General features: G+C 48.6%; 1 protein-coding gene across 1 annotated transcript; it reads left to right on the top strand.

Moving 5' to 3' along the window:
* The first annotated feature begins 132 nt into the window (after positions 1-132).
* MSL1 (MSL complex subunit 1) lies at positions 133-15,129 on the top strand. Its single transcript, XM_005294122.5, has 8 exons — positions 133-959; positions 4,089-4,312; positions 6,038-6,420; positions 9,265-9,329; positions 9,855-9,922; positions 11,202-11,326; positions 11,472-11,544; positions 12,475-15,129. Exons 1-8 carry the CDS (start codon positions 273-275, stop codon positions 12,563-12,565), a joined length of 1,716 nt encoding a protein of 571 aa, XP_005294179.3. The 5' UTR covers positions 133-272; the 3' UTR covers positions 12,566-15,129.
* The last annotated feature ends 1,630 nt before the right edge of the window (positions 15,130-16,759 follow it).

Genomic DNA, 16,759 nt, shown 5'->3' with positions numbered 1-16,759 from the left:
CCGTATCCGCCCCCGCAGCAGGGGGCGCCCCAGCCCGGCGGAGGCTCCGTCTGTCCGCCCCTCCCCGGGGGAGCCCCTGGCCGGGGCCTGCGCCCTGGGGCGGGGATGAGCCCGCAGGAGGCCGCCCGCTAGCCCGGCTCCCCCGCCGCATGGACAGCGCCGTCCGCCCGGCCCCGCGCTCCTGGTCGCCGCCTGCCCATGGCGCCGGGCGGTAGCGGCGGGGGCCTCGTCCCGCAGCTGGCCCGGGCCGGGAGCGGCGCTGAGGCCGCACCATGACCATGAGATCCACCGTCTTCAAGGCGGCCGCGGCCACGGCGCTGAACGCGGACAGGCTGGACTACGAGAGGCCGGGGCTGGCGCTGGAGCCGGGCCCGGAGGAGGAGCCGCACGGGGAGGCCGCCCCGCTCCACCGCCAGCCGCCCCGCAAGCCCAAGGAGCCGCCCCCGCTGGGGGCACACAAGGGCCGCGGCGGGGGCAGCGGCGGCGGCGGGGGCAGCGTGCCGGCGGCGGCCGGGGCGCCCGGGCAGCAGGAGGAGAGCTGGGGCGGCCTGGTGCCCCTGCCCTGCCCCCCGGCCAGCAGCAAGCAGGCCGGCGTGGGGGATGCCAGCAGCAGGCCCAAGTACCAGGCGGTGCTGCCCGGACACACCGCCTCCCAGGTGGCGGCGAAGGACAAGGGCTGCCCGGCCGCGGCCAGCGCGCCGCCCCCGGCTCCGGCCCCGCCGGCCTCGGCCACCGCGGAGCCGGGCCAGCCGCCTCCCGCAGCGGCCGCCTCGGCCTCGGAGAGCAAGTGGAAGGGCGGCGTGCGGAAGAGCCCCATGGGGGCCGGCGGGGGCTCCTCGAACCAGGCCGCCTGCCTCAAGCAGATCCTCCTGCTCCAGCTGGACCTGATCGAGCAGCAGCAGCAGCAACTGCAGGCCAAGGAGAAGGAGATCGAGGAGCTCAAGGCCGAGAGGGACACGGTACGTGAGGGGTTAATGGGAAAGGGGAGCGGGCCAGGAGACAAGGGGTTAATGGGGGAGGGACACGGCACCCGAGGGGTTAATGGGCAAGAGGCGCACTGTAACGAAGGGGTTAATAGGCAAAGCAGCGGGCAGGAGACAAGGGGTTAATGGGCGGTGGGGCTGCGGGCACACGGCACCTGAGGGGTTAATGGACAAGAGGGGCGTTGTCACCAAAGGGTTAACGGGCAGCGGGCCGGGCCGAGGACACTCAAGGGGATAGTAACTGTCAATGAGTGGGGGGAGGGGCATGGCAACCAAAGGGTTAACGTGCCTCTGGGACTGTGGTAAGGGTTAAAGGGCTGGGGTCCGGTTGCCATAGGACTGAGATTAGAAAAGGCCAGGATAGGGCAAGGAAAGGGTTAATTTAAAGGAGCCCATCAGGGATTATGATCGGGTTAAGGCTGGAGCGATATAGTTTGTGAAGGGTTAAATTAAAGGGGCCCGGCCTGGAGCTGTTACATATGCTTGGCATGGAGGAGAATGGAGGTAGCAGAAGTAAAACAGGGCTGCAGCGAGCCATCTGGGTGGCAGGGCAGGAGAGCACAGCGGGCCCTTTAATTGCTGCCGTTTTAATTACTACAAATGGATAACACACTCCCCCCTTCCCAGAGCAAATTCTTTCCCTCCTCTTCGCTCCTCTCCAGGGAGCCTCCCACTCTCCACCCCCTTGTGCTATAATGAGACCAGCCTCAGTTCCTCCTCCTCCTTTAAATGTTTCACACGTACTGAGGCAATGTACAGAAACAACCTGGCCAGTGTCCAGACTAGGATACTGCTGACCTGCTTTGCTGATAGGCGCATGGAAGCCTGGCCCACTTGCAGAGCTGTACTAATGCAGGGTTTGCCCCTTAGTCAGATGCACGTCTGAGGGGGAAGGTTAATTGTGAAGCAGTGGTGGCCCCCTTCCCTCCCCCCCCCCCCACACTAAGATCTCCTGGAGATATTCATGGGGCACAGGGGAATAGATTTGGAAAGCCCCACTAGAGCAGAACCAAATGAATATTTGTTAGCTTTTTCCCTGCAAGCAGGAGTTATTTAAAACTATCCGATTTGGTGCAGAGTTCTCAGTGCAAACCCATAAATAGTCCTCCATTCCCTTAAAATGTCACAGAGTCTATTGGCCTCACTATCCTGTCCATAATCTGCATGCCTGCAGCAACCTAAAAATAAATTTCTTCCCCATCCTATAATTGTCCCCCTACAGGAAGGGTGTTCTGGTTTGGTTTTTTGCAAAAATCTTCAAAGGGCTGCACATCCAGTATGTGGGGGATTATTTTCCTTGCTTTCCAAAGGAATGGCATGAGCCAGCAGGCAGTATTTTACTGGCATATGCTGACTGCAAGGTGGGATAGGATCTGAGATGCAAGGCACTGTCAAAACATCTCCTGGTGTTGAGCTGAGTAAAGTGAACCAACATGGAGGTAGCAGCTGCTGTACTGCAGTCAAAGGGTGTGATGGGAGTTTTGACACGTGGGATTCTCCTGTGAGGGTTTAAAAAAATCAAGGAAATAGAACACACAAGCCATGTGTGATAAGCCTGTGAGTCAAACAGAGAGACAAGCACATTTGAGTTAGTTCTCTCTGACCCTCTGGTCTCTTCTGCTGTCTGCAGATGCATAATCAATTCTGGAGGCTACGTCCCCTAACTGCAGTACCTAGGCAAAGCAGGGGTTGAATTAAGGACACCACTGAATTTGTTTTCTCTCTTGTAATGAAGCTGATTAAAATCTTGAAGGGGGGAAACCTTACAATTCATTTTCTTGGTGCATTGTGGCCATATGATTCAATTCTGTGGGACTGTGTGAAGGTTAAAGGTGGCGTTCTCTCTCTCTCACACGTGTACACACGCCCCCAGCCTGATTTGGGACTGCAGGACCTACTGAAAGTCACTGTAGCTTGTGTGTCTCTCACTTAACATGTGCTTTTTAAAAGCACCTGGATGAAGAGGTGGATCTCTGGAATGCATTGCGTTCCAATTACAGATCTGTCTGAATTATAAATCCCTACACAATTACAGATCTGTCTGAATTATAAATCCCTACTGCATTTTAATCAGAGGCTTTGGTAAGCCTCTTTCTTGTCTTTTTTTTTTAAATCTATTTTAAATTGATATTCTTCAGACCCAATTACATGGCCTAGTTGAATGTGGAGGTGATGTGCAGTTTTGGGTGCTCTCAAAGTTTGCGCCATATCTGTCAGTTGGAACGATTTGTAGACCTTTGTTCCCTTCTGGGATCGTCCGATGGAGTTGGTTGGGGAACGAGGGGAAGCAATAAGTCAAATTACAAGTGAATATTTTATGGAGTTTTGAATGCAAAAATGTGGTGGTTTTGGAGCTGTGATGTCCAGATTTCTTGTGGATAAACGGAACACGTAACAATTTGTAAAAGTGCCTAAGTCCCATTGAAAATCAATAGAATTGAGGCTCTAGAGTTACTTAGGTGCTTCTGAAAATTTTACTTCTAAACACTTTCTTATTTGTAAAGGTCTCTTATTACAACCCTGTTCCTTTTGCCCTTCTCCCCATGTAGCTGTCCCTGATTTCTCCCCTCTGTAACTTTGGGAGGGGAGTTGAATTATTTAAAATTGTGCTGTGCCTTAGTGAGTCTGAAATATTAAATCAACCTGAGGCTGTAATTTTCACTCTAAAGTGAGAGGTGTGGCCTCAGGATTTCCAACTTTATAATCAGGATCAGAAATGTGTCTTGAGCATTTCTAATTCATCTGATCACTCCATAGCCATCTTCCCAGCTTCTAGAGGTGAAGTTCGTACTGATCATTTTCCTTGAAACCTGCGTTGAGAAAACCATGGGAGTACAGCCTGAGACAAATGACAGTACTGAAATAAAGTCTCTTTGGAACTTCTTCCTCTCTGTGATGTCTTGTTGTCTGTACAATTTGGAGAAAGATTGTAATTATAGCTCAGAGGTGGTGGACAGCCAGGCACAAATACCAGAACAGGTGTGGTGTGAAGAAAATAAGTTAGGGTGTCTTTATTTGTTTAAATCAAACTGGACTTGGTGCAATTCTTTTCTGATGAAAGAATGCCGGCTAAAGCATAAGTGTTGGCCTTTGTTCCTCTTTCAGCTCCTAGCTCGGATTGAGCGCATGGAAAGGAGGATGCAGCTGGTAAAGAAGGATAATGAGAGAGAGAAACACAGGATTTTTCAAGGGTATGAAACCGAAGAGAAGGCTGAATCCGAAGCGTCTGAGAAACTACAGATTGAATGCCAGCAGGATCTCTTGGACACGTCCCAGCCCCTGCCTCCGAAACACTTCTCATATGGAAGAAATGGAAAGGGACATAAAAGGTACAGGACCCCTTCACCACCTTATTCTTCATAAGGGCTTGCCACGCATCAGTGGGGCCTGTGAGTGTGTGTAGACCCATCTGCTGTCAGTCACATCACTTGTATAAAAGCTCATTGTAGCGGTCAGCTTTAATGCTATTTCTCCTACACTTAACTCCTGTCAGCTTTTCATGTAAGGGTTTGACTGGCAGATACCAAGAAGCCTGACAAATAAGACACTGGCCTGTTGGGTGACCTTGGGCAAGTCGTGTCTCTGCTCTGTGCCTCAGTTTCCCCATCTGTAAAATGGGGATAATGATCCCAACCTCCTTTCTAAAGTGTGCTGTAAGATCTACTGCTGAAAAGCACTAAAGAAGAGCTAGGTGTTAACATACATGTTCAAATACCAAACAGCAAGTACCGTCCATATTAGATGCAGAACAAAGAATGCCTGGATTTCGTAAGTCAGGGATAACTTAGGACAGCCCACTTGTGGATTTGCTCCTTTGAGTTATCTGAGTAATGTTAGCTTGAAATAAAAGGCATTCTTCCATCCCGAGGAGATGACAAGGAGTGAATTTGCCTCCTTTACCAAATGGGTTTGCCCATTTTTTGTCCAAGAAGTTTGTAACTTTGCGTGGCAATGTTTTTTTTTGGGTCACTTATTGCTCCCAAGTTCACATTTATGTCCCAAAATGCCCTTCCTTTTTTAAGAGGACACTGGCACCTTGAAAATCCGATTTTCTTCTCTCTCAAACTGTTCTTGTTCTCCTCTCCCCCAACTTGTTAATTTGTGCATTTGACAGTTTAACTCTGTTCTTAATGGTCCATTTCACTTGTCTCATGCACTAATATGAGCACATTCTAGTCTAGTATGTCTGCGTTTTTAGACTGTGTTCACAGTATCTGAGTGCCTAAGGTAAGGAGGGGAAACTGAGGCACAGAGGTGACGTGACTTGCCCAAGGATGTGCAGCATTCCAGTGGCAGAGCCTGGACTAGACTCCAGGTCTCCCGGCTCCCAGTCCAGGGTCTTAGCCACTAGACCACACTGTCTCTCATCACTCATGCATTGATCGGGGGAAGCTCACAAGTATGCTCTTCTCCAGGCCCTGCGAGAGGGTGTTTGCTATAACAGCAAAGCTGAACCTAATGAGGGAGCAGGCAGGTGTGTCTGGGAAGTGGGTGGGGAGGAGGCATTTGTTTGATGTTGCTCTTGAAGGGTCTTTTGGGTGGACCCCTCTAGTTATCAAGGGAATAGGGAAACCCCGCACATTTCTTTTTAAGACATACTTTTTTTGTTTTTTAAGGGTGCTGTCTCATAAAATAGATCAGTGACCTTCTCAACAGTTGGGAGTGTCCCTTTAACCCATGTCTGGCAATGTGCGGGTAGCAGGCACTTCGCAGCTCTTTCCCAGTTATCCATGTCTCTGGAATCTGGATTGCTGTATTGCAACACAGTCTGTAAGGGGCTACCATTGGAAGGTTACAGCTTGCGTAGCCTCAGGGAGCACAATACACCAGTCTTCTGGAAATAAAACCCCTCAGCCTTCGGTTGCCTCTCTTACAAACTCTGCTGCCCGATCTCTGCAAAGGGACATACATTTAATGTAAATCTATGGTTACGGGACAACTAGCATTAGCTTTATGGCACACACAATAAAAATACAGACCCTGGGAAAATGAGTAGGCTGCTCTTGCGATAGGCTAGCCAAATATGCTGCTAAACTCTCTCCCTTCTTTAACAGGAAGTCGGCATTCGGAAGTGCAGAGAGGAAAACTCCAGTTAAAAAGCTGGTGGCCGAATTTTCAAAAGTCAAGAGTAAAACTCTGAAACACTCTCCGGTGAAAGAGGAGCCGAGTAGCTCTTTATCCGAAACTGTTTGCAAACGTGAACTGAGGAGTCAAGAGACTCCAGAAAAAGCCAGATCGCTAGTGGACACTCCCTTAAAACCATCCACCCCATTGAAAAGTCCCAGTGCCCACCCCAGGGATAAAAGTTTCCCCAGCGAGACAGAAGATCTGCCGTACCTTTCAACCACCGAAATGTACTTGTGTCGTTGGCATCAACCTCCCCCGTCACCATTGCCGTTACGAGAACCCTCTCCAAAGAAGGAGGAGACTGTAGCAAGTAAGCGATACAAAACTTGCTCGTAGCTGCGTAGTGGTCAGTCTGACACACGTGCTTGCCACCTGAAGTGTTACCCTCCTACTGAACAGATGCTCGGCAAACGTGAAAATAGGTGGAATTGCCCGAAAGCAGTGCTCTGTCATTCCCTGGTTGCTGGAGGGTTTTGCTAGTAACACACTAGCAGCTGTGGAAGGAGATCTAAAGCCACAGTTGGTTTCTGTAAACCCAAGAGTGGCTCTGTCTGTGTTTTGCATAGTGCTTACGTGATCCTGTGAAGGCCAAGTGTATCTCGGGATGTAGATTGTCCCTGGTTTTCTTTTCACTTAAAAAAAACAAACACTCTTCAGCTCTGAGACCTCTAATGTGACAGTTACGTAAAGGGGCCTTCACTCTGGCCTTGTCTACGCTGGGATTTTTTTCTAAAAGCTTCCCCCATTACTGCCACGTGTTCGGCTCCAGCAGGAATGCTGGTGGGCACCAGGCACTGATAGCTGCTGGCATCTTAATCGCCATGTTTCCTAGGCCTTCTCTGAGCAGCGCTGCCCAATGCAATGGCAACAAAAGCCAGCAGCTGTAAGAGCCCTGTCTACACGAGGGCTCACAGTAGGATGTTTATAGGAGGAATGGCCAGTGCAACCCACGCCTCTGACTGCAAGGTGAACTCCCTTCTTCCTTGCCCTCACGAGCACGCACCAGGCCATGCTGTCACAGTCGACACATCGAGTTGCTGCCTCATGGCTGGGCAGGCAGAAGGAATCTCTTGGTGACCCACACGATCCCTGGTACAGAAACCAGTCAGGGTGACAAAGTGAACTCCCTTGGGCCCCCTGCTCGCTGATCCCCCTTCCTTTAGTTTCCAGCCATCTTCTGCAGCTGCACAGAAGTGTTCTGTCTGCTGCTCACTAAGATCCCACAATCCCAGCCTGCTTTGCGCTTTGCAGGCAATATACATACAACTCTCCTCAGAGCCGTTGTCTAGAGGAGGTCCGGGAGCAGTGGGGTCTGCTGCCCAGCGAGGTGTGTGGACAGGCAATGCTTGTGAGCAGGCAGCTGCTCTTGTCCCATGACTTGAGGGGGAGGGGTGTTTTCTAATGTATTTTACCTTGACTCTGCCACCCCCCAACTGCTCTCTGCCTTCCCATCACTTCAAAATTCACATCCTGTCTCGGGAACCTGTCTCTTGCCTGTTGGAGGGTAAGGTGGCCTGCGGCCAGACCAGACATTCGCACAAGCTGGATTAGAGAGCAAATCTAAGTCTAGTCTACTGTTGGCATTGGCAGTAGCTGCTGGTCAAGTGTGCCAAACTTGTGTGGCATCTCCCCTCCCTGTCCTGAAACAAGAAATAACCAGACACCAGCTAGTGTGAAGTGACCTTGAGGATCTGATTTCAGTGCACAGAAGTCAGGAAGCACAAGTTGACCATCCATGCTTTGAACTCGCCCTGTGCTGAGGCAGGCCTGGGGGCTGACGTGCACTGACCTACAAGGCAGAGATGATTTGAACAAGGCCAGTTCACGGAGCTGCCTTTTAAGCCTCTTTGTTTACATGGCCACTTCCACGCCCGTTTCTGTGAAATTGGGAAGCAGCTTGCTGTTCGTCGCTGAGAAATTGTCTCTTGGTTGTGCTGTGGTGGTGGTGAATTTCACAGAATTCTGCCACTTGTGAAAATCAGGACAACGGACCAGTGAGGGGATTTGTAAGGAGAAGGGATTAATGTGAGGCCTACGTTTTTCCTATGTTCTCCTGCCTCTAAATCTTGTTGAGTGTCTAACAGCCAAAAACTGGGTTAGCTTTGTGGAACTACTTCATGATCCCAGGGTTGAGATCTGTTTGAAAGCTCTCCTGGCAAAGTGGCAAAGATTGGGGGTGTCTTGGGAGAGGGCAAGTTCCTGATTTTGCATCAGGGATAGAATGGGTCACAGCGTAAATACTCGTCAGGCAAACAAGCTGAAAATCCACTTCCCCCATTTTCTTTCTTCCCCCGGTTCCCTAGCAACAACTAGCTGCTTTGATGATAAAATAACCCTGATATGTAAAGAGAAAGGAGTCTCCACGCAATGGCCCTTAAAGAGTAAGCAGCAATACTTAGAGAGGCCTCTCTGTTTGCACGTGCACCTGGTTTCGCACTTGGATGTGGAAAACACAAACCCTAATAAATGTGCATGCATGACATGGAAGGCTGGGTTGAGGCCAGCTGAACATCTAGCCCCAATTCTTTCCTTCTGTCTAAACACCGCTCCTCTCTGATCCTTTTAAACAGCGACTGCTTTAAAACGAGCGCTGTTCTGTTGACGGGTTTTCTCCCCACACGGATTTATGGTGCTTGGGGTTAGCATGTAAAAAAGGAACAGATCTGGCACTAAATTATGTTTGAAACTCTCTAGTCTAAGCATGTGTGTTGTACCAAACTGATCCCTTCTTTAGAATACAATTGTTTGGTTTCTCTTAAAGGTGAACTTTGTTCCCAGTTCCTGGATCACTGGGGATCTGACATGTTCTGCTCAGAGCAGGCTACATAAATCAAGCTTGCAAATGATGAGTACATATATTACAGGCTATGATCGAATTAAACATTTCCTCGCGGTAAGGGAGCAGAGTTTCCATTTTTAGCAGATTGACTGATGGTGAGTTGCTCTTTTTGTACAGAAGCATCTGTGCAGAACGAAGGGCCGTGTTTTCTAGTGGTTTCAGCAGGGAACTGGGAATCAGGATTCCTGGGTTCTGTTCCCAGCTCTGGGAGAGTAGTGTGGTGACTGGATGAAATTCTGTGCCCTGTGTTATATATTAGGTCCCTTCTGGCCTGTGAAAACACTGACCCATGTTAACTCTTGTTTCCTTCCACAGTTCCTTCATGGAGGGACCATGCTGTGGAGCCCCTGAGAGACTCAAATCCTTCAGATCTCTTGGAGGTACATAGTCAATTCATGGTTTTGGTGAAGGAGACCAAAGAGAATAAATCGCTGTGAGCCTGCATGTGTACAACTTATAGATGTAACAAAAATACCCATTTTACCATTGATCCATGGTCTGTTTTAAAGCTCAAACTTCCAGCTTGTGTCTGTGAGGCCATTAGTACAGTTTGATCAATAGGGAGATACTAGTTTTCCTGGCTGGGCCAGGAATCTCCTACCTTTGCATGAGCAGTCCTCCTTGCCGAGCTGATATTAAATCATGGTAAAACCTTGGAAACTCTTGACTATTATTAAACTGTTTGAGTAAATAATTGCTGTAGTTTTACAACTGGGTGTGGCCGCTGAGAGGTGACTCACCGCAGAATTTGGATTTGTACCGTCCTGTGGCTGTTTGTGTTGCAATTACAGTCACTCTGCAGCTCTTCCCTTTGTTGCAGGGAAAGTGGATTGCAGCAGGTGAATGAACAAGCACATGCCTGTTGTGGGGGAGGAGAGGGCTAACATCTGCTCTTATCTTCCCAGAATCTAGACGACAGTGTATTTGCCAAAAGGCACGCGAAGCTGGAGCTGGATGAGAAGAGAAGGAAAAGGTAAGAGCAAAAATTCTCCCCCCCGAATATTGCAGTAGGGGCTTTTGTGGCCTCTGGCGCTCCAGGGCTTCTCTAAAATGAGTTGGAGTCAGACGTGCTCCGACAGGAGAAGAGGAAGGATGCCGGGCATTAGAAGTTTGTGGAGCAGGAGCTTTTTGTTCTACTTCTTAGTGTGTTTCTCTTCTATTAAACTCCCCACCTCCTCTGTTCAGTCACTGTAGGGCTCAGGGAAGAGCCCAAGAGTGACCTGGGGGCTGGCAGACGTGCCTAACGATGAGAGACGTGTGGAATTTGGTCTATTTAGCTTATCAAAGAGGTGGTTGAGAGATGAGACTTGAATGTGGTCTTCAGGTAACTTCCACACCTTCTCTCATCTCCGAGGGGTCTTTAGCCTAGCAGGCAGAGGCAAAGCTAGATCCAGTGGTTGGAATTTGAAGTTAAAAACAAAATTCAAACTGAAAAACCTGCAACTCATTCCCAGAGGGGGTAATTGAACCATCAGAGCAGCTTTCCAGGGATGTTGTTACATTTTCGAACACTTGGAGTCTCAATCAAGACGGGGTGTCTTTCTCAAAGATGCTCTTGTGGAACCACAAGTTATTGAGCTTAATGCAGGAACTGCTGGGTGAAATATTCTGGCCTGTTTGGCTAGATCAGAATGGTCCCTCCTGGCCTTTCCATCTGTGAACTCTGTGTTTGTAAGGACAATCATAAGCAATGTGGGATCATAAATATTAGAGGTGGACTAGACCCAAGAGGTCATCTAGTGCATCTCCCCAGCCAGTATATTGGGGGGGGGGGAAGGGATAGCTCAGTGGTTTGAGCATTGGCCTGCTAAACCCAGGGTTGTGAGCTCAATCCTTGAGGGGGCCACTTAGGGAACTGGGGTAAAAATCTGTCTGGGGATTGGCCCTGAGGTCCTTTCCAACCCTGATATTCTAGGATTCTTCCCTGCATTGTACTCAGAAGCCAGCTTGGCCATCTCCTGTTCATGCACCAGCATCCGTCAGCAGGAAACTTGCATGGATCTGAGAACAGGAAAAACTTCCAGGAGGAGAAGCCCTTGCATGCCACTCGTTGTGCATGTGTTCTCCGTTATCTCAGCCTTAGAATAATGATGGTGGCTGCAGATGGAGCAGATACCTAGTCACGAGGCCTAATCAGTGGACATTAGGGAAGTGCTCTACGGCCATCCATCCAAGGAGCTCAAAGAAGTACCAAGTATTGTTTACTGAATAAGGATTTTTAACTGTCTGGGGCTTGTTTTACGTTTTTCCAGGTGGGATATTCAGAGGATCAGGGAACAAAGAATTCTACAGCGACTGCAGCTCAGAATGTATAAAAAGAAAGGAATCCAGGAATCTGAGCCTGAAGTTACCTCATTTTTCCCTGAGCCAGATGATGGTGAGTTCCTTATCAGACAGGTTTGGGGGAAGGGGGTGGGGAGCACTTGCTCTAAATCAGCCGGTCTGTAGCTTTAACCTAGCCATGCGTACCAATAAGCTGTGCGGCTGAGTAACGTTCTTCCGTTGTGTTTTTCTCCTGATAGTTGAAAGCTTGCTGATTACCCCCTACTTGCCTGTTGTAGCATTTGGCCGACCGTTACCAAAACTAACTCCACAGTAAGTATTTCTCGCTTGCAAGTTTCAGACAGGGCTCCTCTAAAGTGAATCCAGCAAGGAAGCTGGACCATGCTTTTGGAAGTGGCATTTAGTAGAACCCACACAGCCACCGGGCTAGTCTCTAAACAGCCCTGAAAGGGTCATGCAGGAGGGGCAGTAGCTCAGTTACACTGATTGGATGTGTACTCAGCTTAGGTGGAGTGGGAAGCAAAGTGACAGCCCAGTGGTAAAGGTCTGTAGGCAACGTGCTGTCAGTCCTTGACTACTGTGCTGTGTGTGGCCAGATCAGCACAGAACTCGCCCCAGTGGCTGGCCTAGTGCAGCATTAAATGTGGAGGATGCTGTCAATTCCCAGCTACCCGGACAGAGGATAGCCGTGCGTGCTGGAGGAGAGGGGCCCGAAGGAAGTCTTGTAGAAACAGTTGCTCTGATTCCCAGGCCTTACAAGACTGCTCCCACCCCACTCGGAGGCTTTAGAATCAACAGTGCAGAATCCAGCACCGTATGGGAGCAGGACGCCCATCGCAGGCCTGCAATACTTCCATAGGGAATAACAATAGGCGGGCAGGCGCTTTGGTCGTCATGCTGAAGGCTGGTCCTGTACGGATTTGCACCCTCATCTGATGAGGAAGGCAGTGGCCCTGAAGGGTGGAGCACTGGGCGAGGACTCGGAAGACCTAGGGTCTAGTCCAATGGCTGGGTGACCTTGGGCAAATCACTGCACTTCTCTAGGCTTCCCTTTGTAAAGTGTTTTGAAATCGACTGATGCAAAGATTACAATAAATAAACTCTAATTATGATTAATTATCCAATATTGTTTGGGGGGTGCGGGCAGTAATTCAGCTACAGCGTCTCATTCAAAATAAACCTCCCTCTGTTCTGAACTGGGTGTTTTCATCCTGGATCAAGGCCTTTTTCCCTGTTTGACAGGAACTTTGAGCTGCCGTGGCTGGACGAACGAAGCCGCTGTCGGCTGGAGATGCAGAAGAAGCAGACGCCTCACCGAACATGCAGAAAGTAGCTGCGCGGGTAGCGTTGCGATGGGCGTAGCGTGCCATTGGCAACGGGCGGCGAGGAACTGTTTGTTATTCGGTCCCATGAATCTTTATCCTCGTGGATATTCTTATTCACTGATGTTTTTCTCCATGCCTCTGTATTTTTCCTGTTTTTCACAAAAACTCTTTACCTGGCTGATTAACTGTGGTTTATTTATTTCTCCCTCCCCCCTCCCGCTTTCCTTATCAGCAAGTTCTCAAGCTTTATGCTGGAACAGCAGGGCTGGAAGCTAAGAGACCCCTTTTGCTCTCTGCCTGAGCTTCATCAGCTGCTGTGGCCACTACACTTCATAAGAGGCCTTGTGGAGGTTGGGAAGCCTAAAAACAGGCCTGCCTTGCGACCTGTCCCATCTGCGAGTCCCCATGGGTGATGCCTGTGTGTTGGCTCAGTGTGTGGTGCCCGTCCCCCTTCTGAAGCTGATGTTTATTTTCTTAGAAAGACGTTCAGCAGCGAGAACTCGCAGATGGGACCAGCAGGCAGAGTTAGGCCAAGCTTGTCACACTGTCACTTTGAAACTCTGTGATGAAAAGAACCCATCTAAGAGGATAGTAGATTTGGCTGCGACTTCCTCTTGCCTGACAGGTCAGGCTTCCAATACAGTGCCTGTGTTGTGCTAGATAGGATTGTGTTTTTGTTTTTTTTTAATAAACGGGTGAAACTAACTTCATGAATACCCTGAGAGGCTGGCAGACGGTTCTGACCATGACGTGTCTCACCGAGTGCGGCTGGATTGCGCACTGCATCCCATTGTCGCCGCAAGACGCACCCGGTTAGTTACCTGTGTCAGAAATCGGTTAGCTGCGCATATTCTGTAGCGAGACTGCCCTCGAATACCAGTGTGAAAATGCTTCTGCAGATGAGACTGTCTGCCAGCAGCTAAGCCATGTTCTAGATAGATGGGGGTGAAGGGTTTTTTAAACCTTTTTGTTTGTGAAAACAGAATTCGAGACGCACAATTGTGGTTCATTTTTATTTAAATGTTTAAGGACAGCACTGGCTGGCAACTCATGTATCTTGTAAAACGCTTGGATTGGCTAGAGAAAATTAGAATGGTACCTATGCTTTAGCTCTAGTACTTTGCTTCCTTTACGAAACTAGCCTTCGTTGCTGTACTACACGAATGGGTGATGCCAAATGCTCTGCTATCGGTGTGACTAGTACTGAAGTCTTGAGCTGAGTTGTGTGTTTTTGTTTAATTCGGACGACACATTCTCAATCGCCTTTCGGGCTTCACCATGGACTGGAGTCAAAGCAGGAATGTTTGGTCTCTAAAGAGAGGCCTGTTACTCTTGTTCACAATGCTTGCCTGTCTGATTGCTCCACAGTTATTGTCCTACCACTGACAGGTGTGCGGTTGGAGGGAGGAGCTAACTTCATTTCCGAAGATGTTAGTGGGCCAGGGAAGAAATGATCCCCTCTGATTGTTCCTTTTGAGTTTGCTGGCCTTAGACAAGACTACAATCTTCTCTCCTTGCTTTGGTTCAAACAGCTATTAATAGTAATGCACAAATACAAAACGTGGTGTTTTTTTTTTCTTTTCCCCGAGAGCTGGGGTGTATTCTTATGCAATTTGGAAGAGAGGCTGATTCTCGCGACACAGCAGTGGGTTCCTACAATAAGGGTGTTTGGAAGAGGGTCTGAAACCCACATAAAAGGGAGAATCTCTAGAAGCATGGGCCCTGGTACCACATAAACTGCATAATTAGGGCTGTGCACTGCATTTTTTTTTTTTAAATAAGGCTGTTCTTGGGTGTCCTGCTTTCGCATGATAGCGTGTGTCCTTAATGGATTTCTGTGCAATTAGGAGCCAAAATGTTAAATGGGCAAATATTAGCTTGAGCCTTGTTTCTTTCCTTGATGTTGTCTCTTTCAGGTCTGCATCGAGCGGGTTTAGCATTCTGGTTATACCCTGCGTTAGTGGCTTTTCAGGGGTCAGAACACTTTTGAGTCCCAGTGACAGCCAGCTCTGAGAGGTATCTGCTGGTAGCTGCCTGACCTCAGACTAAAGTCCCACTGGCCCTAGCTCCCAGTGCAAAGCCGGTTTTTAAACTCTTCTTCATGCTTCATCCAGAAAGGCAGACAGGTTTTATAAATGATCCTCTTTAATATACATCTATCCAGCAGTCATCAGCTACAGATGGGGGTGGGCGGGTGGGTGGGCCGGCCGGGAGTAGGGAAGTACAAAGTTAAATTTTCAGTGAGTGTTAGTGTGGAAAAATAGTCTTATTTCTCCCAATATGGGGTACAACACTGTGAAATTCAATCTGCAATGGAAGACCCTGCAATTCCCTAATAGAACCGTTCAAACCTTGCTTTCTTTAACCAAGTTTAAGCTAGTGTAAAAATAAAATCTTACAAAAAAATTAAAGCTTGTCTGTATTCTTCAGCCTTGTTTTATGGCCATTTGACACATAGTTGTCTGTAATGCATACTTTTGATACCATTTCTAATGTGTAAAATCGGTCGTCTTGTAAATATCTTATAAAAAAAAAAAGTTCCGTTGTAAATAAAAACTATTGTGGCTGTTAATTTTTTGAATTTCTGCTTCAGTTTGTTAGAATTAACAGTGTTAATGGGGAGTATTAAACAATTCTGCCTGTATGTTTAAAAATTTAAACAAATCAAATTTTTTTTACAATAAAATAGAAAAAAAAGTACGTTTTTGTGGTCACATTTGTCTCAAACCCTTATACATGTCTTGTTTGGAAATTTTCTCAGACCTAATTAAAAAGTGCCTCTCTCTTGCATGCTTGGCACCTCTCATGGAAATGAGGTTACCAGTTTTAGAAATGTCAGCTGCTGCCCTAGCTGGCTTAGAACTATGGATGGGAAGAACCGTCTATCCTTGAGGCCTTGTCTTTCTCTCTTTTGGCGGTGGTAGAAACTACATTAAGGATCTTTCATCTGAAAGGTTGAAGTCCTAAGCCATTAGCCCTCAATTCCAGAGCCAAATCTGTGGAACCCACTGTTCAAATGTATGAAAAAAATTAAAAATATTTCCCGAGACTGTTTGTTTGTATTCTGACTCCAATTTGCGCTGAACCTGCTTTGGTGCTTTAAAAACTGCAATGCAGATTGCCCCTTGGTCTGGGTCAGTGCGTGGGGAGTGCTGACGGGCCTGTTGCCCAACGCTAGTTTAATAAATTCTGTAGGGAACAATCATTCCAGAGATTCACACACAGGCTCTTGCTCCTGATTAATTTTTTGTTGTTCTCTTTACAAATCTTTAAGCAAGTGGGCGGATGAAAAGGCAAAGACAGTTGCTGCTGTTCATAGATAACAGCTGAGCAGGGGGTGTACCTTAAGTGCTAGAATACCAAATGCTGGAAGAGAGAGATGAACCTATTGTAGAATATGTGGAGAATCACCTCACTTTACAGAGGGTGAACAAGTGTGTTAGGTAGATAACGGCACACGGAAGGTGTGGCCAACGTGCCTGTGTTGTCTGTTTCTAGTGAAGACAAGTGACACACTTTATCATTGTGGGTGCCAGTCACCTCACCTCTCTGTGTCTCCGTTTCTTTCTCTGTGCAATGCGAATGACTAATTCCCTACTGCCCCCCACTTAGTCTGAAAGGCCCAGATACTCAAGGATAGTTGGGAGTCCAGCTCCCTCTCATTTCAGTAAGCACCTAAATACTTTGGAACTCCTACTGAGTTTAGGCTCCTAACTACCTATGAGGAATGGGGCCAAAGTTAACAGCATTTGACACTAAGGCAGGCCTCCCTTGCTTTCCTCACTGGAAAATGATATGTGGGACAATGTAAGGAGTATGAAATGGAGCTACCAGTGGAAAAACATAGGTGCATGCGTGGTTGTGCAGCGTCCTGCAGGAAGGGGTATGTGTGTGTGTTGTCAGTGTCCCCATCTGTAAAATGAGCATAATGAAACCTGTGTAAATAACATGCCCGGCTAACACCTGATCGCCCCCTTCGCTTGAAGTGGTCTCCTGCAGCCTGTGTGAGCCCCTTAACGGTCTGCCCCCCCCCCCCCGTGTATTTAGTGTGCTGGTTCCCAGACCCTGCATCTGACACTTGTCCCTTGCCCCCAGAGACATGGGTCCAATGCCTGAGGGGCCCCCAGCCCAGCCCCTGCTCCCCTGCACCAGGGCCAATCGGGGGGGCAGTGGGGCTCTTCGCCCTGCAATAGGGCCTGCAG

Source organism: Chrysemys picta, chromosome 24 (genome assembly GCF_011386835.1).
Source record: "Chrysemys picta bellii isolate R12L10 chromosome 24, ASM1138683v2, whole genome shotgun sequence".
Taxonomy (NCBI): Eukaryota; Metazoa; Chordata; order Testudines; family Emydidae; genus Chrysemys; species Chrysemys picta.
The sequence above is the reverse complement of the archived record's forward strand: the minus strand, read 5'-3'. Positions and strand labels throughout refer to the sequence as shown.